The sequence below is a fragment of the Lathamus discolor genome, chromosome 3 (genome assembly GCF_037157495.1).
Source record: "Lathamus discolor isolate bLatDis1 chromosome 3, bLatDis1.hap1, whole genome shotgun sequence".
Classification (NCBI taxonomy): domain Eukaryota; kingdom Metazoa; phylum Chordata; class Aves; order Psittaciformes; family Psittacidae; genus Lathamus; species Lathamus discolor.
The window spans coordinates 121,320,599-121,343,387 of NC_088886.1; the positions used below are offsets into that span (position 1 = coordinate 121,320,599).

General features: G+C 43.1%; 1 protein-coding gene across 2 annotated transcripts; it reads right to left on the minus strand.

Moving 5' to 3' along the window:
- Positions 1-2,337: 2,337 nt before the first annotated feature.
- SCTR (secretin receptor) lies at positions 2,338-22,195 on the minus strand. Of its 2 annotated transcripts, XM_065672849.1 has the most exons (13): positions 21,933-22,195; positions 17,950-18,076; positions 15,076-15,186; positions 11,049-11,152; positions 10,655-10,752; positions 9,861-9,993; positions 8,469-8,622; positions 8,318-8,378; positions 7,728-7,797; positions 5,002-5,093; positions 4,769-4,907; positions 4,544-4,585; positions 2,338-3,538 (listed from the first exon to the last, which is right to left on the minus strand). In XM_065672849.1, exons 1-13 carry the CDS (start codon positions 21,975-21,977, stop codon positions 3,362-3,364), a joined length of 1,353 nt encoding a protein of 450 aa, XP_065528921.1. In that variant the 5' UTR covers positions 21,978-22,195; the 3' UTR covers positions 2,338-3,361. The 2 variants fall into 2 exon arrangements, with proteins under 2 accessions (XP_065528921.1, XP_065528922.1); XM_065672850.1 differs by lacking the exons at positions 17,950-18,076; positions 21,933-22,195 and adding an exon at positions 17,813-17,943.
- Positions 22,196-22,789: the final 594 nt, after the last annotated feature.

Sequence of the window (22,789 nt, forward strand, 5' to 3'; positions counted from 1 at the left end):
GAAGGTCCTCATCTCTGGGTGAAAGAAAGGTCCGCCCCGGGGGGATGTCCTGGAAGGGGTGTTGGCTGGATTCCTGGGGCCTCTCACCTTCTTGTGGCTCCAACCCCTTTGAACCTTCCCTTTTTGAAAAAGCTAATTTCAGCTCCCCTGATACCCAGTGAGGCGTTGCACAATGTAATAATTCACTGAACAACAGTACTGCTTTTTGCTTCTGATAGTTTTGCTGGGAACTTCCTTGTTGCTGTGTTGGGAGAGTAAATCCATTAATCACTTCCTCTTAAACTCAGCCTTAGGTCTTGAACTGCTGATGCTCAGGCTGCTGGAGCTGCTGCCTGCACCATTGGCTTGCAGAGCTGCAACTGGCTTCTCAGGGGATCCGGAGTGACAAACCAGAGGCTATCAGCAGCGACCCTGCACAATGATAACTAGTTGTCTGAAAGATGGTCCTCATGTCCTGTTTACTGGCAGCAAATGTCACTGGATGAGCTCATTACACTGAATGAGCAAGTATTAGAGAAAGGGAAGTGGCTGGACTTTGAATATGGAGTTTGTGTTCAGTTTGTGTCAGTGGTTTAAGGCCACTGATGCTGGAGTCTGTATGCCTTGCACCCGTTCATCTCCCACTTTTTGCATTGCTTGCTGAGATTTACTTCCCTGTTTCTCTGCTTATAAACATGACAGCATTCCCAAAGCAAAGTTACTCTTTTCTTTAATATTTTTCAGTACAGTTCATCAAAAGAGGTGCCCAGCAGGGAAGGGTGCTTTTGCAGCCCTTGTGCAGAAGATGGGTGAGGTGAGACCCATCACACTACGGTGGTGTTTGACAGCAGCTTTCTACATCCTGGTCACAGCATCGTAATGCCTGGGGGCACCTGCCTAAAGGACATGCTCTTCCCAAAATGGTGAGGATTCCACGTAGCAACTGACATCTAAGGGTCTTTATGGAGCCTCAGCTCTTCATACAGACCAGGCTGGTGCTCAATGCCTGAAGAATTCAGAATCTGGGAATGCTTCCTTTTTTTCCTCTTCATTTTTTTTTCCCTCCCCATTTCAGGCAAGTTAAATAAAACAAAAAAGGCTGTCTAAAGCAGTGACTTATGCTAGAACTTTTTTAAAATACAAAAACCAGCATCATTTTATTTTGGGGCATGTGGTTTTCCCCTGTTTCAATAGGATTCCTGTACAATTAAGTATCAGCCTGGGCTCTACCTGACCTTGTGCCATCAGTGCTGGTCCTAACTACACACTGCACGGCTGAGCACTGGCTTGTGGGAGAGCCAATAACTGCATCAGATCTAATTAATTGCATGTTAGTGTATCTCTGAATCTTTATTTCCTCATTTATGCTGGATGGAGGCACTTGCATTTAAAACAAATAGCTGCTTTGGCTTGACTGATAAATGCTTAATTCTCTCGCAGGAAACATGCAAATTATTAAACAATTCTTGGTCTTATTTGCATGTCAGAGAGAAAATTAGGCTATTGGCTTTATCTTTTTGGAAGTATCTGACTTGCTAAATGCTCTGGGACAGTGAACCCCCAAGAACGTTGGAGGCTCTGCTTGGCTTGGGTAAGTCAGCTGGAAGTGGGATCTTTCACCCAAACATGCATGGAGGGGCATTCACTTCTCCCTTGGTCGTGGGACTGATCCTGCTTCTGCTCTTCCTTCCACTTGCTGTGGCTGAGCTTTAAAGGACAAAGTCAACTCAAAACCTTGATGTTTCCAAAAACTTAAGTTTAAAATCAACTCCTGAAAACAGCTGCCAGTTTATATTTGATTTTTATTTTCTTGGTTTTAAAGAGGTTCAACTCTCCCACTACTGCTGGGTGATCTGCATCAGTAGGCAAAGCCAATGGGGCAGAGGAAGCCAGAGCAAACACCAAACCCTCCCTTCTACTGATGTGTTCTCCCTTGCCTGACTGTCATCAGTGCTGCTGCCTGCAGTGCAGGCAGAGGAAAAAAAGATATTTTTTCCTGAATCTCGGGGTTTGAAGCAGTTTTAATGGCACTCAAAAACCTGCTTCTGCACAGGTAATTTGGCTTTGAAAGTATGCTTTGGATTTCTCTGCATGTTTGCCTTCCAGTAAAATAGCAGGAGTCTACCACAATGGCTTGGTGTGAATAAATGCTGTCAGGGCAGTTTTGGCAGAGCAGTTGGGGAATGCTGATTGTTCAGCATTTGACATACCATGCATGGTGAGGAGGGAGAAGCATGATAAGCACCACTTGCTTTCTGTTTAGTCACCTTTGTCCTTGTAGAAAACCAGGCAAGAATTGCCTCAACTGGGGAAATGCAGACACAAAATCAGGTAGGAGGCTTGATTGCATTTGCCAGATGGTTTATTTTATCCTTTGCCACTCAAGCTGGAGAAATTTGCTTAACACTTTTATCCTTAAGAGCATCAAGCTGTAACAGAAGTTCAGATAACTTGTTATAGCATATTACAGTGCACAGTCTTACAGCTTTCAGCATGCTGAGTGATTGTAGATTTTAAAGAGACTTTTGCCAAACACTCTGATGTTGCTCTTCACAAGATACCTTGTCCTGTCCAGTTCAATTGAGTTTTAAATGTCTCAAGGGCTTTCACTGATTCCCTTCAAAGAGTACCTGAACAAGTCTCAGAGGCACAGACACAATAGGAAAGAGCCATCTTACTGAAGTTTTCTTGTCAGCCCTTGGAATGTGCTACAACGGCTTTTTTACCATTTCAACAAGCTACAAAGATACAAATTTAGATGCTATTATTTCTGAGGTCTCCACTGTTAGAAGAGGCAAAGGAAGAAAACTGTCTGAACCTGCCACTGTCACTGGAGCAATGGCTGTACAATCAGAGAGGAAACAGGAGCTCAGCTGTGCTTTATGTTCTCAGTGTCCATCATCCATCAGCACAACAGAAAACTTTTGAATTTTAGGGATTAATTAATCTTATGTTTCAAGCCCATGGGCTGTGTTAAAGGGTGGCATGTAACCTTAATAATATAAAATGGAATGTCCTCACAGCTTCAACAGCAGAAAAAACAGAACATCTAAAAGTCACTAGCTGGCTTAGTCTTGGAACATGGACAGCCTCGTGGAAAATGAAAAGTCACTTTAAAGTAGAAGTAGCTGAAAAATATTGGTGTGGAAAGAAACATAAATGACTGTGGTCAGAAGCCCAAGGAAGAGCATAATATTTTGGCCTATTTTGCCTCGCAAAATAACTGATGTGCTACACAGGATATAAATGAACAGATGTGCTTCAAGAACCATTGATCTACAGCCAAGTCCCATTTTTGGATACATACACAAGGCTCCCAGTACAGTCCGTGGGACTTACCCATGTGTATCTGAGCATGGAGGTATCCTCCAGGCATGCAGTGTTAAATCATGCTTGATCTTTGGAGTGTTGCTCTCCTGTGCCCTGGTGGGCTCGACCTCACCATCTGCATCTCTTGAGTTAAGCCACTTCCTCCGTTACTCGCTGAGGTGCTGAGATGCCGACGCAAGTGTTTGCTTAAATGCCACTGCCTCCATTTTCTCTGAACTTCCAGCTGAACCTAGGTAGAGAGGTCACAAAATACTTAGTTCAGCTAGTCTGCCTTGGAGACCCACACTGCAGAGAGCAGTGTAACACGAGAAGGAGAGAGGGCTCCTTTTGCCAAGGTTTGGATTTGTTTAACCCCCCTTTTAAGGGGTATGGATAGGGCCTGTTTCTTGTCACTTCTAGTGATACGGTTGTTGCAGCTACACAATTTTCTGTTAACCTGTTTTCCTGTTCATAGAGTCTAGCTGGCCTTAGCTAGTGTTTGGTTTAGACTTTTCCAAGATCTTTGTATTAATTATAAAATGGGACATTTTGACACTCAAAAAAAAAAAAAAAAAAAAAGGCAGATTTTCCTCGAAACAACTTTTCCTGCACCCTGCTGAAGAATCAGCCAGAGTATTTCAAACCCCTCCTCCCTTTCAAAGTGACTTTTCTTCCAAACTTGGTCACTGTTTTGGTTTTATTCACTTCCAGTAACCTCAGGATCTCCCAGGTTTGGATAATGTTTCCCCCACCTCTACCAGCAGCAGTATTTCAAAGTGCAAGTTCTAGGCCTGAAGCCTGGGAGTTATCCTATGACTAGAAGAAAATGGTCCTTCTTTGAGAAGCTTTACCTTATGAGAGTCCTAATAAACTTGGACTGAGTACAGCTTTTGATAAATTGCCACCCAAGGATCAAACACAAAAGCCAGATGTGGGATCACAGCCAATAGCACAGTATGTCAGAATCAGTTGATTGTCAGTGTGCCCATGTGCAGGTTGGTACTCCCACCCTCTGTTCCTAGACAGTAATAATGCTGTATCTGATTTATGAAAGAGCTGCAGTAGTTGAGAGGTGAAGTTTGCATCTGGCATACAATTAGTCAAGCTTGTCAGGTCTAGGAGGTGTTTCTTGAGTGACTTTAGGTAGCTAGGAAGAAAACCCTCAGCTAAAACATGTAATTCATTGGAGGTATCGTACTGATTAATGAGGCATGCTTGAGCAATAAAAAAAGAATGTTATATACACAAAACTCACCTCACCATTAAGAAAACAATAAAGTACAGCCACAACAAAGCCCTGGAAGATAAAAGAACCATGGTCACAGAATTAGAACTGCAGTGTCAGATTTTGAATAGGGATGAGGCAGCTCAAGGGCAATCAAAGAGCTTGATTTTGTCATTGGGACTCTGCTGTGTGGCAGACTTACATGTTATACCTCTTTTTCTTATTTTAAAGAAATAAGAACTCATCAAATATTACCTGGAATGATCCAAGAGCCAATTCGAAAAACAGCTGAATTTCCATTGTGCCGCTGCTTGCATCTTCAGGGAAAAAGGCAAAGATTATGTAGTGGATCCCAAAGAGAGGGATGAGGAGGAGTGTTGACTTTGCAAGCCTCCTGAGAACAAAGACAGAGGGGAAAGCTGATGTAGAAGGAGCAAGAAGAGCTCAGGTGAGCTAATGTGCATGAAGTCATGATGTAAGGGACATACTTGTACTGGTTGAAATCACTGCTCCGTCCTTCAGGTGAGCTGAGCTTTCTCATCAAGATTCTTAAAATATTGACAAAAAGAATGAAATTAATCTGGAAAAAAAAAAAAAGAAAAAAAGGATGGGAAAAAAACCCTCCAAACCAAAGCAAAACCACAACCAAACAGCAAAACCAAGTGCCTAGTAAACACTTATGTAACTGTCAGGTATCAGCAGAGCAATTGGGTGTTTAGGCTGAACAGCCAAAACAGAGGTTGGCCTGCCCAAGTCTCTGTCCCCATCCCAGTTCCTGTCCTTGCCTCTCCAGTCTGTCCAGCCACCCCTGGGTTTGGCTGATGGTTGCTTTTCCCTGCCGGTTTGCTGCAGCTTTAGTTATGGGGATGATCAGGGCTTATTATCTGGACAAAGGACCAAAGGGCAAGGAGACCAAGCACATCGGTAGGATACCTTATGTCTGGGGTTCAGACAGACTCTACACAGTCTGGCCCCACTGCAAAAGGGCAGTGCTGGATCTACCGCTTGCTAAGCGGGGTTGAAAATGCTGCTTGCTCTCTGCCAAAAGACACAGCATGGTTTGGGTTGATGGAGGCAAAGTAGTTAAAAGTGAGCATAAGAGAGAGTCGATACTCAAGCTCTTCCTTTTGCATTCTTCCCCTTCTCCAAGGTCTGTTATCAGATAAAAATGCTGATTGGCTGCTCAGTTTGGGTGAAGATGAAGCAATAGCTGTTTGTGCTCGTTTGACCCTCAGGCAGACAGCAGGAGCCCCAGGGGAGGCAGAGCTGGCCTGAGCATGCCTCTCTCCCACGGCCAGCTTGTAACACCGGGGATTGACTTGGATTTTATCTGCTCTTTGCACCAGGGCTCCCAGCATCATGCTGCTCCCACACAGCCTGCAGACCTGAGCCCCTTTTGTAACACCCTGCACTGTAACTCTCCCCTCTGCCTGGGAGCACCATCGCAGTGATGCATCCTCTTCATGATGGCATGGATGTGCCTGTGGGTGTTGGAGCAGGGCTCTGAGGTGGTGAGTTTCCCTAAAAGGAGTGGATCTACTGTGGATGGGACAGATCCAGGGTGTCCCTGTGTTCCCTAAATTATTGGATGAAGAAGGAGCAACTTTCCCTGTGTGGTCAGGGAAGCTGAGAGTGTCTGGAGAGGGCTGGGAAACATGGAAGGAAAGACTGAAATATTTTGGGGCTACTGTGGGGGAAGGAGGCTCAGGCTTGAGGATTCTGGTTTTCTTATTCCACTAGGCCAGTGTAGGCTGAGCAGGACTTTTTGCTGATGAAGAACTACTGTGGAAGGGGTGACAGCGGGATTCCTGCTGTGAGAGATTGCCCCCGAGCAGCACAGCAATGAATGTTAGCCTAGGAGTACAAAAGAGTTTATCGGTGTTGATTTTCTGGCCTTTGAACTGCTAAAGATGGTGTGCTGTGAGGAATAAAGAGATTAGATCTGAATTCTGAAGGACTGGCTGTTTGTCTGTGGCTATGTGCTTGAGAAAAGCCTCTCTTAGGTAAAGAGACAGTCATGCAGGCAGCTCCTGCTAAGCTAGATGTGATCAGGATTTTGATGAAACTTGGAAGAGGATGAGGGTGGTGGCCTTCAGAAAGTAAATGAAGATTGTGCATGGTGCCTGGGCCTTGGTGCCATTTAACTATTGCTACGTAGCTCCTGGAGCATCAGGGTTACAACATTAAGGAAAATAAATGCTGTGGCCTCATTAAGTTGATCCTGAATCATTTGTGTGGCCTTCAGCTTCTTCTTGTGGGGTGAAGGGTTGCTCTGGGGTAAATGGGGGCAGAACTTTAGACCACCATCACTACTGCTTGGGTTTCCAAAACAGCATGCAAGTGTTGCAGTTTGTGTTTTGCAAACATAATGGCTCCTACTGGCAACACAGAAACCTAGACCAACTCTTGGGTTCTTGCCTTGGAGTGTCAGCAGGTTACTTGAGAGTAACTAGCACTTTGCATGTTTCTGTACATGGGCTTTGGCTTCAGATAGGTCATTGCATAGTGATCTGCCCCAGAGCATCTCCATTGGGCAGAACAACTACCTTCAAGAGGCAGCTTCTGCCCCATGGTACCTAAGACCCTGAGTACCAGCAAATGCTCAAACCACAGAGGCTGAGTATTATATGTACCAAACTGCTCTTGACATTGCTACTGCCTTGTACTGGGCAGATTCACACCAAATTTGGATGTGCATGCTCATTTCAGGGAGCAATTCCATAATAGTGTAATTACAGGCCACTAACATATGGTGCGGGCAGCATGTGAGCTGTTTTCATTGTTGAAAGCAAAAGTTATTGGTCATGTAAGGCACGTTGGTTTTGGCTTTGCCGAGAGGGGCATTGACCAGGAGACACAAAGGCGATTGTACTGAAATGTACAGTCCATTTGTTTCTCCTCCAGAGCCTTCCTTGAAACAGTCCAAAACAAGCTTCCACAAGCCAGCCAAGTTCATATGAAATCAACAGGATGTGGAAACCCGATCTTCTTCAGGCTCTTGCTTCTTGGGAGGACACTCTAGCTTTCCTTGTGAACTCAGCTTCGGGGCATTAGTTACTGACTAAATCCTGCTGAGCAGAAGTTGCTTAAGCACTATGTGTCACACCAGTTCAGGCACATGTCTAAATCAGTTCATTAACACGCTTCTAAAGCATGTTGACTTCACAGTATTTGAAAATACAGTTTGAATCTGCATGTCCCAGAAAAGACTTACAAAAATAGACAAAACTACAGGGCCTCTAATGATCCACCAGGTATTGGCATTAGCGTTGATATCCCAACACCTGTAAAAATAGAAGAGAAGATGCAGTCAGTTATCAAAACACTGGTGTCTTTTCAAAGAGGTTTAGTGTGTTTTGCACTTCAGATAGGTCACTATTCCCTTCTACAAAATTAATTTCCTGTTCTCACTTAAAGGTACAACATTTCTGATGAAAACTGTCCACTTGCACTGGATAAAAGTATACCCTGCCCTTAGAGTACAACCCCTGTTCAAGATTCTGGAAGGGAGAAAAGAACAAAGTTTCACTGATCAAAAAGTCAAATACAGATGCTGAAAACATTGTGGACTGACTTTGTACTTGAAGGCCACCTCCTACCCCTGGAAATGCTCAGATCAAATCTGAGGGTCTTTCTCAGGCTGCTTAGCTGGACCTCTACTCCCACCCACACCAGGATCCAGGCTCACACCACAACAGGGTGGTGGTTGGTTTGCTTGGCTGCCAGTGCCTAGGAATGAGCAGCCTGTGCAGGGGCTGCATGCTCCCCATGGTTTGCCACCTTCCCCACATCCACACAACTTACCCAATATTTTCATGGAGTTGCCTAGCAGTCGCCCATGCAGCCACAAATACAGTTGGGGCACCTGCAATTGGAAAACTAGTTACTGCTCTACAAGTCCATCCCAAATGCAAAACAAATCCACAGCTATTCTTACTGAAAGGAAAACCAGTACCCCATCCGAGAGCGATGAACCACCAGAGGAACTTCCTTTCTGAGAAGAAGGAAATAACCAGGAGAGTATGGAGGTACAGTCCCTCCACGAGGAGCCAGCTGTAGTTAGACATGATGCAGTACTGAAAGAAGACCATGGTGAGCTTACACCCAGCCTGAGGAAAGAAAGGATAATTAGCTTCTGCCTGGGTTTGCATCTACCTTCTAGCACAGAGAGAGTTGTAAATAAATCTTGGCAAATGGAGATTTTATAGCAATTAGGGGACTGAACAGGTGGCCTTGAGACAGGTGATCACATGATAATAAAGCTAGGTTGGCATTCGTAAAAGCATTAATCAACTGCCTCACTAGCAAGAATCAAAGGTGTCATGGGGATGGGTTTGTGTTACTGTCTCACTTAAAGGAGGTTTCACCTTATTAGTATCAGTAGCACTAATACCACCTTAAAGAAGCACGTGAATGTATTTGTCAGTATTTTTTTCCTAAGAAAAAGGGTCAATAAAGATGAGTTCAAATTTGCTCAAAACATTCTTGGTCAGCACCAGGAACGCAGCAAAACTGGGGGGAGTGTGGGTAAAACAAAGAAAAAAAGGCCTTTTTGTGATGTGGGTTTTTTTCTTCTTTGTTTCCCCCCCTAATTCTTATCTTTTGGTTTAAAGTATTGAATAACATTTCCAGTGCTCACTTGCACTCCCAATTTTCAAGATATTTTGCTGCCAATCAAGAAAAAAGACAAAAAACAATTCAAAATTTGGGAGGTTCCTTTTCTTTTCCAGGCCTTCCCAAGATATGAGTGCAAACCCATATCTTACTATCAGGTCTCACCCTGCAGTATAAGTCAGCAAGACTTAATGTATTCTTATACTTTTCCTGCCAGCCCCATCTACCAGGATCTAAAATCCGTGTAATAATCTCCACCCTGGTTGTGTATCCTGTGTTCAAAGCCTGAGACACCCATGTTTAGGCATTTCTGGGTCAATGTGCTGAACTCCTGGTGTCTTCTGCAGCCATCTAGTTAACACAGTTGAACTGATGAATGCAATAATCTACTTCAAACTGACCTGGATACCTTCTGTTCCAATATTTGTAAGGGCATCTATAGCCTATATGAGAAACTACACCTGGGTTTCTGTGTGTATCCTCCAGCCTGGGCTGCTTTTGCATCCTCATGCTTTCCTCAGTCATCCAGAACACTCCCAAACAGAGAAACCTCAGCCAGGAACTACCAAGATGTGGCAGCAATTGACAGACTAGGGAAAAGGCATACTTTTCTTCCATAACCCCATATGTTGAATAGAAAGCTGGGACAGAGATTTCCTTTCCTGCACCCTAGCTACTGCTAGGATCCTCCAAGGAAACCAAGGCATGCAGCAAGCTAGAAGGCAGAGGTTACCATGTATGCTCCACAGTAATTTATGTCTTCAGAGGAAAACAAAACGGCATCCTTGATGAAGTTGGATGAGGCTCGCAAAATGAATGATGTGAAGAGGTGCATGTGGATGTAGTTCCTCGTACAGCGAAGTCTTCTGTTGCAAAAAAGAGAGAGAGGTCCCTTGAAGTTACATTCCTAGCTAACATGGGTAGCTTATGGCTGTAAATGGCAGGTTTCAACCCTTATTAATGCTGAACTGAAAAATTAAGAACACTGTTTTTCTGCCTGAGAAAGGAAGACTAATGCATTTCCCAAGAGGGATATCCTGGAGAAGACCTTAAAAAGCTGAAGTCACTTCTGCTCCACTCAGATATTTAAACAAGCTGAACACTGCCAGAAAAATTATGGTTTCATGCCGATACGCTTGTTCTAGCCTCCCTTCTTTCTGGAGTAACATGAACCAAAGCTGTTTATCCACACCTGGGTGGATTTATTTGGTTTGCTTGCACAGTGCACTTGTGCATGCAACGTTTTCTATATTAAGTCTCCACATAATCTGGGTCCAGAGGCTGTGCAGCCATAAGACAAGTTTGCAAAATAGTTGGGGTTCCTTCTGCCCTTCTGTCACTTACTGTAAGGGAATCTTTTTTCACTGAATAAGTAGCAAGGTACAAATTCCAGGTTAAAAGGTTGTGTGAAGATAAAGTGACAGATTGCTGCTGTATACTTCAATTTTTTACTTGCCCTGAAAGCCAACAGAAGGATCTTGTGTTGGCTGAGATGACCAGAGGTCCTGGCCAAATGCTTCTCCTCACCTAAAAGAGATCAGGACTGCTAAGGCTATCATCAGCGTCACGAGGGAGGTGCAGTATCCAATGGTGTACATGGTCTTCAGAGTCATGAAATAGGAGCGCTGCAGAGGAACACATATTCACATCTTTACTTTTGACTGTCTGGTAGAAATCAGCCCATACCAAAAGAAAGGTGTCTGTTCCTATTTAATAAACAAATTTTCTTGTAAAATCAGCTACTGAAGTTTTACCCTGAGCAACCCATTCTGATAATTTGGAGGAAGCATTTATGCTGAAAAACACTTTTAAGCATAACCCCAACGGAGCTAAATCACAACCTCATTCAGTCTCTTCATAACATATTCCTCCCCCAAGGCCCCAGAGCAGCAGATCTGTGGTCATAGGCATTCATACTCACTCTTGCCTCATTCGTTGTGTCATTGACATTGTAGCCACAAGCGATATCAGGTCTTGGGTATGGGTCAGACCAACCTTCACTTGTACAGTTTCGGTAGACAAAACCTGTGTGGTAACAACAGAAAAAAAAGACAAAATCAGGCATGATCAATTCAAATTGTATCTTTGGTCTCCTCGGGGGTCAGTCACCAACCTATAGGGTTGCTCCAAGAGTAAAGAGAACATTTTCCTCCCAGGCAATACACTCTGCATAGCTGGAAGTAAAATGCAGCTGAGCTCATTATGTTGACACTTGCTTAGTGTACTTGTACGGGTTATGATACTGTTTGCCCACTCAGGGATGACTGTGATGGATGTGTTTTTATTAATTGCAACATAAATAATATTGTTCAGTACATCTGGTATTTCTTTGTCAGTATTCCAAGATCAGCAAACACATGACTTGCTCAATCACAGATTCATACTCTGCAAAACTGGTACTTTCCTGAATGCTCCTGCCTCCTCACTGTGGTTTGTTATGGTCCAAAGAGAACACAAGACTTTAGATGGTCACAGCTTTTTTGTGAGATTTCAATGAAAAAAATGAAAGCTTTGTCCCCATATGCGGGTCCTGGCATCATCTTACACTGTTGATTTCCTTGCTTACTTGTAAATTAAAGGCTAGGACGGGATTCCCCTCACTTAAGTTAGACTTCTGGAAACTGCATGTTTGAGTCCAACCGTGTCCCTCGTGGATGTCTTTCTAGTCAATGGAGAAAAAAGAGGCATTTGTGGAATTCACCTCATTTTCAGACAGGCATCTGCAGAGGATAGTTTGTCTGACCCACTTCTGCTGGGATGTCTGACTTGTAGGCTCCTAAGGCTGAGTGAGATGGATCCCCAGAAAGTTGCACATGGTTGAATAGGACAGGTTTGAACATGTTCATATTCATGTTTGGGACTAAAGTGGAAGTGGGAAGTCCTGCCCTACACACCTTACAATCTCACTGGAACCAAATGACCCTAGCGGGAATGTAGGTTATGTGCTAAAGAGAAGGGAAACTTTTTACAAAGAAGTAAAACCAGTACCTGCTATCCTGCTCACATTAGTCTGTCAAGCAGGAGCCACACTTTAGAAACATGGAGTGAAATTCTGGCTTTGCTGCAGCAATGTCAATGCTAGCAAGGACTTAGAGAGGACCTGAAATCAGCAGCCCTTCTTGGTAGAAGCCTTGCCAGAAGGCACCATAAAAGTCCACTTTTTTTCCCACACATTTGTCCCTGAAGACTCTAAGGCCATCCAGTTCCTGCAAAGCATTCCCGCAGTGTGGAGGGAAGGGAGGTAGATGCGTCTGCAGCAGTGTTTGGCACTGGTTTATGCTCTTTGAAGCCCTGCTGCAACTGTCAGGACAGTCAGGGCTCCTGCTACCTCTGGGCTAATTCTGGTGACCTGACAGCATGTCTGCACTTGATTTGAGCTCAACGTCTGTAAAACTGCAAGGCACAGCAAACATGCTGAGACTTCCAAATAGAAAGAGCTCTGGGTGTGTCAGTAACAGACCATTATTCTGACGCTTTTATGAACATCTTGTTCCAGCTTAGCATCTTTCAAAGGGCCAGGCTTGCTTTTTAAGCCAGGTTTTCTATGTCCTGCTGCAGTGTAGCAACAACAGGAGAGAAATAGCTCTTCCAAACAGTTCTCCCCAACCTGTCTTGGCACTCAGCAAGAGAGTCATAAGGTGGTAAATTCTTTGCTTCAGCTTCAATTATTGAGACACACATACTTAACTCAGAGCAAAGTGTTGTGCTTGTAAACATGTCCGTAACTGGTTTTTGCCTGAGGATGTCAAAGTATATCAGACAGAAGACATGAAGTTCTGTGTTGGTGTGTGCATGTGATTGCGTTATATGCAAAGGATGGAAGATTATGAGCAAAATTTTAACAATGGTACTTGCGTATGGGTGGCACACACACTGGGGAAGCTGCAGCATGCCCCACTCAGAGTGGACTTGGGGCCTGCAGTCCATCTAACAATCAGTTCTTGGTGTTTACTGGTGACTTCGAGTCTTCTGGAGTTGCCTAGGCAAGGGGGAACACTGGCTAAAGGTATGGCTGTGGAACTGGGGACATCTGATGTGGCCTTCTTTGACTCCAAATCCCCACAGTTATTGCACCTTTCCACATTTCTTGCCTGAGACATAACGTGCAGGTCTGCACGTGAACTTTGGTTATGTTACTGTTAAGGTTACAGATTATTTTGTTTCTTTGGTCTGTTCTATGGGAAGGGGCCAGACAGTCTGGGCTGCAGATGCAAGTCTAGATGTCAGCACAAAGCACAGAGACCAGGGGTTTGGTCAGACCTCAGAGCTATCTGTGTCCCTTAACGTATGGTTCTTTGGCATTTGTGGCTACCCATCTGCATTGTCAGTGGTGAGGAGAGAAAACTTTTGCCTTTTTTCCAAGCAAACAGATCTCTGTTTTTCTTTTGCAAAATCGCTTCAAACAGGGCAATGACTTTAACAGTAATTAAACGCAGGAGTCACAAGCCAACCACAGTATAAAATCAGAGGAGAATGTGGCTATGAGAATGAGAATAAACTTTTGCTGACTTTGACCCAAAATGCCAGATGCAGAGACTGAAATAAGATGCAAATTCCAATGAACCATGTCTTTTGAACACTGTCACCCTGATTATTACTTATCAGAAGCTGTTCAGCTCCTAGCCTCTCGATAAAGAGGGCAACTAAAGTTTAAAGCTGTTAGACGATCTCCAAGATAACGCAGTGCACACTTGACATGTAATTATGACCTTTGGATGTACAAATTCCTGTTTTCCTTCCCGGTAAGGCGGCCAGAGTGCAGTTCCCTCTAGTGGCTGTACCAGCAGGGTTTTCATTTAATGTGTTTAAGAGCTGCTATCACTACTCAAAGATTTGTGAGCACATGACAGATGGATGCTTTCTTCAGCAGTGATCTGTGTCTTTGTGTAGTTTATCCTCTGTCTTTAAACCAGATTATAGGACCTGATGGGCAGCTACTGTGTGTGTGTACAGAAAGTAGCACAGTATTTATTTTAATCTGAATGTCTCATGTCTGCTTTTATTTAAAGAGCTCTAAGTGCTTCTCCTCTGTCTTCTCTGATTTTTATTAGACAATCTAATACTTTGTCTCCCATTCCTTCCTCCATAAAATGAATGTCTGCTTTTCTGTAAGTACTAGACCTTATTAATCTGTGTCCTATAATTCAAGAATGCAAAACCCTATTTCAATTTGGATCATTAACTTGCTGAAGAAAAATCTAAGTACATTTCTTGGACATTGCTGAAAAGTAGAAATGAACAGAAAGCAGACAGAAACTCCTACTTAATGGCTCATGATTACTGCAGCACACTGGGAATAAATTTCGCTTCACTTCTATCTTAAAAATCCTAGGAAAAGGACAAGAAGTGTTGCTTGAGCTCATCTCTTTTTGAGTAACTTGTTTGGTAAGCCACGACATCTGAGTTTCCATGAATTTGTGCCACTTGTGTGGAGCCTGTCACAGCCAAGGGATTAACACTCTGGTACAGATTTCCTCGACGGAAGCTCAAAAAGGATCTTTTGCCCCCACCTGGCTGGCTGTTTTGCCAAAACTTGTGTGAACTTGATGATGTATGAATTTTTGTCTGTGTCAAGCTCAGCTGAGATCAGCCACTGACTCTGGGAGTTATTAGAAGGGGAAAGACAGAAATACATAAACACAGAGGCTGAGTGGTGAAAACTTTTTCCCTTAAGAAATCATGCTAAGAACTGCTTTTCAGGACATTTACTTCCTGTGCTTTTTTCCACCTGATTAAGACAAGCAAACACTTAAAACACTTTGCTACTTCAATTCCAGACTTTCCCACATTCAGTTTAGTGTTGGAAATGCAGCTGCTAAGTGAACACTGCTCTTTAAAAGAAGCAGGGACACAATTTCACTTCAAGCTCAGAACTGACAGTGGCATCTTTGTAAATAACATATTTAATAAAGCATACGTGGGCAATAAAAGCATATCTTTAGTGTTACCTTTTTTCCCAGTCAGCATTTGGAAGAATTCAGGGCACTGAGCATTGACAATCTGTCCCACAGTGGATGAAGGCCAGCAGCTCATGTTGTCCCACATTCCAGGACATCTGCCTGAGAGGGCAACAGCAAAACACCATGCAGCATCTCCAAGTGATGAAACACCATGAAACTTCTCCCAACAATAAAGCACAATGAAACAAGTAACAAAGCACCAGCCAGCATCTCTCAGGGACCAAGGCAGCTACAGGAGCAAAGATGCTCAGTACTCTGAACAGTAGAGTGCCTGGATGAGACAGAGCAAGACCTGTTGAAACCTGTCGACAACTGGATAGGGCAGAACAGGTCCTGCTTGCTTCAATCACCCCCCAGCAAGCTGTAGGCCTGTCCCATTCTGGTCCTTGAGTCCACTGATATATACTAGCCAGACAAAGAGCAACTTGGGGCGTTGTGATCTTTTATCAGGTCCTTGACTATCCATCTGTCTTCTAGTAACTATTGAATGGCCCTGGAAAGATCAAAGAAACCAGATGTGAACTTTTTAGCTCATTTTTCAGTCTTTCTAAAGCTTCCACATCTTCTTTCATGTGAAGCTTTCTAAAGCTTCCACATATGTTTTCTTTACATAATCCTTCTGTAAACAGAAAAACATATAACTTGACTGAGAGTTTAAACAGCTTCAGAATGATACTGGGGAAAGGGCAGAGAGGAATAGTATCGATGTCATCCTTTTATCACCATAAATACCACTCTGCTTGTTTATCTCTTTCATTATGCTGGGACTGTGTTGAAATGTATAATGCCAACCGTCTGGGCTTGGCTGCTGAGCTCTATGGCTTTTCTACTGTAGGAGAGCAAAGCTTTGCCAAACTTTGTCAGTCCTTGGGACTCTAAAGGGAAAGAATTCACATTTGCAGGCCAGGGCAAAACACAGATACACACCAATATTCTGGCAAAATCTGCACATACTGTTTTTCTGTCCAAGGCCAGACCTCTGATAGTGTGACACAGCTGCTGGAGGACCCATGTCAGAGCAGCCATTGAACCTAGAGCCCTGCTGGGCTCTGCAGGCACAATCCTGTGGCTCCCTTGCCCTGCCTGCACTTTCTGCCAGCTGAGGCCTCTAGCAGCTGCAGGGACTGGCTGACACTGCTCAGATTCACTCCATTTTCCCCAGCCAAGGCTGGCCTTGTTGTGGTCCCCCTACTACAGTCAGGGTGCAAGGGAAGCTTTGTGTGCCCTTGGCTTGGCTGTGTTGCCTTTTAGCAGGACTGGTAGAGATACGTCAGGCAGCTGGTGGTCAATGCAGCACAGCATGATGGTGATCTCAACTTTGACATCTTGCTTAGGTGCTACAAGCTGGCATAGGTAAATTTTGGTCTGTGGTGCAGAGTGTTAATAGAGAAGACCTACAGTTGATGTCCTTTGTGCTACAAACTGCAATCCTGGCCTTTCTTATTTTGTCCTTCTCCAGACATAGTCTGAAATCTAGACTAGGTCCCTGTTGCCTCTGCTCACTATCACTGGTTTTAGCAAAGCCTTCTCTGTGGCGTTTGTAACATGACAGGGAAAAGAGAGGCCACTGAAGCATACAAGGACCACCCTATGCCTGGCAGGTCCTGTTGTGTGCCAAATACCCTGCACGCTCACTGAAAATAGAGGGGAGAAAGTGCTGAATGCTGTCTTCAAACACTTCATGCTTTACAAGGCCAGCCTCCATTATCCCAACAAAGATATTTACATTTCTGGAAGTGTATTGATATCCTCCTGCACAGCAGTCCTGGTGCCGGAAAATACAGAGCTTTTCACAGCCAGGGCACTTCAGCTCCAGTGTCCTCCCTGTGCAAATGTTTGCGGAACTTGGTACCCATTTACATCAAAGCAACAGTTTAACAGCAAATGAAACATCACACTGGGTGATATTTATACCTAGCCATGCAGCATTGTTTGGGTTATCGAACCTTCATGCCAATCTCACTGGCATAAAGTCCCCAAGTCAGACTCAGTGCACAGAAATACCTGGAAAAATTACAATGTTGGGATGGTATCCTCCCAGAAGGAGGTATTTTCAGATGCATGATTTCCCAGAATTACTTCATAATTCATCAAGGTAACAAATCCTCCTTGAGCAAAGACCAGCAAAAGGAAATTCCTGGGCTCTTTCTTTGAGAAGCATTACTTGGGGAAAGATGTACATCTTACCCTTGTTTATTCCTCTGGGGTTTCACTGCCAAGAGGTGTGTCTGCAGAGTTGCAGAGACAGGGGCACAGACATTCTGGCCACTTTCAGCTTAAAGCCTTCTGCCATGTGGGTATCTCTGAGCTCATGGCAGTATGCCTTGTTTAATCTGCTTTACAATGTTAAAAGAGCAATTTTGACAGCCACTGGAAATGTTTTCTCAAAGATTTAACAAATCTGATAGTTTTAACTTCTCTTTCTCTAGATTTCGGGAGAGCGGGCACAGAAGGTAGAATTATCTGACTGAACTAAAACAACACCATCTGGAAAGCAGTACTGCCTGCTAATTTATGCTAGTGCTGGTCCACACCTGCACTCAGTTTGTTTCCATCCTTGTCCAAGGTGAGAAGAATTGAAAATCCTCTGCAATATGCAAGATTTTGTTGCTGATGTGCTCCCTGGCTGTGAGGACTGCAGCTGAGCAGCTGAGTTAGCTCCTACATCTATTGCTGTCACAGTAAGTTCAAAATCCCACTCTCGGAGCCTTACAACAGATCTTACCCATTTTTCCGCTCCTAAATGAGAGATGTATACAAGGTGCATGCCTCCTATGGGAAGGAGTGTGGGGTTATCTGATTTTGAGGCCATCTAGCTCATCTGAAAGCACTTTTTGCCATGCACACGCATTCAGCCTTTACCTGAGCTCAGGAGCAGATCATTTTCTGTCGTTCTATTCTTTGCCTCCCGGGAGAGAGTCTCAGCACAGTTTTCTTCCTCTCTTTTCAGGACACTCAGGAGGTCACAGACAGGTGGGACAGCTCTGATCTGCAAATTTTAAAAGCATTGGAATCACTTTTTTCTCTTAAAACTCACATCCCTTCAGCAGGGTTTGCTGTTCTTATGCTCATTCTCCCCACGCAACCCTATAAACTGATTCTGGGCAGTATTTCTGGGCAATTGAAATAGTCAGTTTTCCTAAGTAAGTCTGCTTTTTTTATAGTAGCAGCAGGCAAGCACAGTCTGAGTTTCTGCCTTGTCTCTTTTGCTGACATTACTGTTATTGAGAAAGATGTGTTATTCTGCTAAATTAAGTACATGAGCAGGATGCTCTTCCAAAAGACTGGAGAGACATCCGAGGCACTGCTGGATTCTCCTAGAGCAACAAAGAATTAATTACTTGCCCCTGGCAGCATTAAACAATAGACCTGGCGGGTCATTTTCCCAGGCACAAGTGATCCAAATATGTCCACAGGTTGCAGACCACCAAAGCCTGTTTCACTGCTACTGATAAGGAAGCTGCAGGAGCCAACCTAAAAACAAAATCTCACCCAGATTTTTGCGAGAACCTAGGTAGTAATTTGTCCTAAGGTAATTTTTTCACCTTCCCGTCTTGCCTCATCCTCCTTTCTCACAAACTGGTGTGGGAAATGTTAGTCTTAACTTAGTACTGATGTAGTAATTAAATGTGCAGGTTATGCTATATGTAGCTGGATCAAAACAAATGTAAAAACCAGCTACCAACCATTAAAATGCCATATATTAAAAAATCATTCGCAGGACAAGTTCCCTGTTGTTATGTCTTGCAGTAAAAAAGTACTTTCACCATTTCTATTATGTTACTAGTTTCTGTTATTTTTGACAATAAAAATACTGAATATAAGCAGGTTCCCATTATAACAGGTGAGATAATCCTTCCTTCATGAGCAAACCCCAAAATCTTTATAAATTCCCACTATGGAACTTACATGTACACACACATATATAGGCATACGTGTATATGCACACATGCTTAAACCATTAAAAACAAGTCACCAGGATGTATTATTTGAAAAGCATCAATTAGAATTTTTTAATGTACTTTGTGTGGAAAAGTCAATCCAGCAGCATCATAATACTACTCAACATACTCAATCTTGTAGCATCGCTGATCACTTCCAGATTAGATTTAAGAGACAGAATGATCACTGAAAACCTTGTAATGAGAACAATTGCTTTTCTAAAATTACATTTTTGCCCAACAGACAATTTGGCTGGAATTATTCTGGGTATTGTATTTCTGAAAAATGTCTGATCTTTTCAGCAGTGTATCATGCATCATCTCCTCAGTTGGTTGTATTTTAGTTGATGATCTTATTTCCTCATCTTTGTGTCATGAAATAACTAAACTAAAAAATATTTAGTAACGATAATGTATTATCATTAATGTAATGAACTTCCTGGAATCACACATGCAAAGAATTCAGGAGAAATAAACTATCTTTCAATACCAGGATTTAAATGTTTTTTATGTATTATTTGAAGAAATTAGATTTTAAAAATCCATTTAATCTTAATAAAAATAGAAATATCTGACTGGAGCAACATGTCTAAAGAAACGTAATTGCATTTAGCAGTTCCAGTTGTTAGCTGAAGGCTGAATTTGATAATTTCTAAAAATGGACAGATTTTTAAAATGTGCATTGTCACTCTCTATTTTTATGTATTTTATTACCAACGGTAAAGCAATTTGGTACATTTTCAGAGTTCACAAGTACAAATGTGCCAGTTAAGACCTACAAGATACTTCTGTGGTATCTCTGCCCAAAAGTTGCCTTGAAAATATGTTAAAAAACAGTATTAGTGGTGAGCATTTGAACTGGCCAACAGAACTGGTCTGGTTTGTACACAGGTCATTCAGGATGATACTAACATATGTAAAAATAAATGCTAGCAATCGCATTACTAACACTTTCAGAAACAGGAAAATTCTTCATCTTAAATAAGCCTATGCATCTTGCAGGCACCATTTTCTTTTAAGGAATGTAGGTCCTAAGAAAGCTTTCATTCTAGAAAGAGATTTAAAGCCTATGTTATTTCTCTACAACTAGAATGAGGCTACAGGCTTTTAGCACATTCATCTGGGAAGACCACACTGCTGATCTGATACGGCATTATTTTCTCAGATAAAATGTTTTGTTCAAGCAGGAATACGATATAGTTAATGTCTTACAATTATTGTCTTACCCTGCCAAGTGATGGACATGCTATTCTCCTAATCAGATAAACACTACTGTCAGTTAGAAGATGTGTGGGTAACAGGATTTTAAACCCAAAGAAAGCGGTTAGTCCCCAGGTGCTGATTTAAAGACCTTGTTTTCCACAAGCATGGTCCTCAGTCAGTCTTTGCCAATGTTGGCATCTGAAGGGGCAGGCTGGGTATGAGCAGGGCCATTGCAGGTCCAGCATGGTTGTTTTCTGAGCGATGCAAAATCCCGCTTCCTACACCATGGGCAGATAACCCCGCTCTGCTACTGACTATACTCAGTGTTGCTCCTGTTACTCTCCACAACTGGGAATAACAGTCTGCCCCTGAACCTTGAAATTAAGGAGGTAAATGGGCTCCTTTACATGCAGCTTCTTGGTCTCTTCCTCAACAGTTCACTGAAAGAGCTCCCAGCTCACTGGGTGTCAGATTTTGATGAGAGGGTAAGACAACCTCCTACTTTGTTTAAACACAATATAAGATACCATAACCATTTCACATAGAAATAGCTGTGATTATTAGCTGTCCAGATAACTAGAATGGTCTGAATGCTGCGGTTTGTGATATTGATAGCAACAGTCAACTACAGCTTTTAACCTGTGAAATTAATAGATTAATTGATATAAATAATATTTACAGCCACAGAATTCACAGATATTTAATTTGAATGTAAGTGGGTTTAGTTTAATGAAAGGATTGAAAGGAGAATAAAAGATGCCTGGGAAAATCAAAATACATATTTTTAAGGATTAGAAAAGAACAAGTGGAAGGAGATGCTTTCAGTGGCACACTGAACAATCATATCTGTTTACAGAGTCCTTTAGGTAGTACCTAACTATAAGAAAGCAAAATGACAAGAAACCCATAAAAGTCACTATTCTTATTGTGGAAGACACTCAAAAAGCAAAAATGTTTGCAGATTGCATTTACTATGTAATTAAAATGTCTAGACAAAGCTCAGGTTTTCTCAGAGTGTGAACCAAGTCCCCTGCTGGGACAAACAGAATGATTTTTACAGTAGTTGTAATGAAACAGTAATTTTTTTGCGTTTGACGAGAGTCTGATCCTTTCCCAACATCTCACACCCAAGCTGGATGTATTTCAGTTTTGGGTTTGTATGCTTTCAAAATCTGAATAAGCTGAGCAGCTCCTGGAGATCACAGCCCAGGTTCTGCTGTCCCTGTGGGTGAATCAGAGCTCAGCAGTGACAATTTGTCAGTAAACATCCCAATAAAGTGATAAAGCTAAAAGGAAGAAACCAAACTTTGTGAGTCAAGCATTGCTTTGCATTCCCTCATTCTGAGTCAACTTAGGCATTGGTAGTGGTGTCTTCCCCTTTAGGGGATTGCTTGCTGGTGTAAATCAGCAAAGTTTTTCCAAATAACATAAAATCTTTTCTTTATCACAGAACTTGCTATGTTTACCAAAACATGTTAGTAATACTGCTATTTAAATAGGTCGGGAAACTGAGGCATCCAGCATCCAGCCATCTGTCAATTTGTGCAGGAAGCAGCAGAAGTGAGAATAAAATAAAAAATATTCCAGCTTCTACACAGACCTTTTTAAACAAAGACAGCACAACTTCATGGAATAGAGGTGCACTTACTCATATGACAGGTGATTCCATGCAATTGAGAATAAATAGCTCTGAACACTTACCAGGACAGCTGAAATCCAGAAGATGATTACCCAGATGATCCACATCGTCAATCACAGTCTGTTTCCTTCATCCCTCACACACCAGCGGACACTGGGCTGTCTGTATGCTCTGCAGTGTGGCTCCTAGCTTCTTTCACTTCATCCCTTTCCCTCCTTCCTTTTTTTCTGTTCCAGCTTTGACCATTCTTAGCCAATGTTTCTCTCCAGCTGCTGAGCCCTAGAGAGCATCAGCAACAGCAGCACCCTTCCCTGTTCACCCCCCAAACTCTCCTCCTCTGCAGAAGCCTCCTGTCCCAAGAATAACAGCACCTCTGTTGAGCATGTCCCTACTATCGCCTTCCTCCCTTCCTGGCTATTATTCACTGTTATCGACGGGTGTTGCTGGGGAATGGCCATTCCTCATGCTCCCATGATAAGGAACCAAGCAGGACTCCCATGTAAGATGTCAGCCCCACAATAGCAGAGGTAATCAATCAAGAGGAAATACAGCCCTGGAATAAATGCCCTGCTGAGAAACAGAGTTGGAGGAATGTGATTAAGGCTGTCTGCACTGCTTCTGCTCTCGACAGCGCTGCACATGCCTCCCACAGTGAGCACACATCCCTGAGAGCCAGAAATGAGAAGGCTGGCAGAGCCTGCTGCAGGTGAGCTGGCTACCTGCGTGTTTCACAAAGCCCAGGCAAACAGAGCTGTTGGATCTGAAGACAACCTTGAGTGTGGGCTAAGCACCACGGAAAGGGCAAATGAAGGGTCTGCTTTTTCCCACCCATGCCAAAGAGGACTATAAATGTTCCCTGGACTTCAGCCTCTCATACAACATCTAGAGAAACAGCAAACCTGCATTTTGTCCTGATGCT

Bases quoted from the DNA above. Each gene is read 5' to 3' on its own strand.
- SCTR (XM_065672849.1), bottom strand. From the start codon at position 21,977: ATGTGGATCATCTGGGTAATCATCTTCTGGATTTCAGCTGTCCTG. The intron at 15,187-17,949 runs GTAAAGGCTGAA...TTGCCCTCTCAG, and splicing joins TGATCTGCTCCTGAGCTCAG to GCAGATGTCCTGGAATGTGG. The intron at 5,094-7,727 runs GTAAGTCTTTTC...TTTTTTTTCCAG, and splicing joins CTGTAGTTTTGTCTATTTTT to ATTAATTTCATTCTTTTTGT.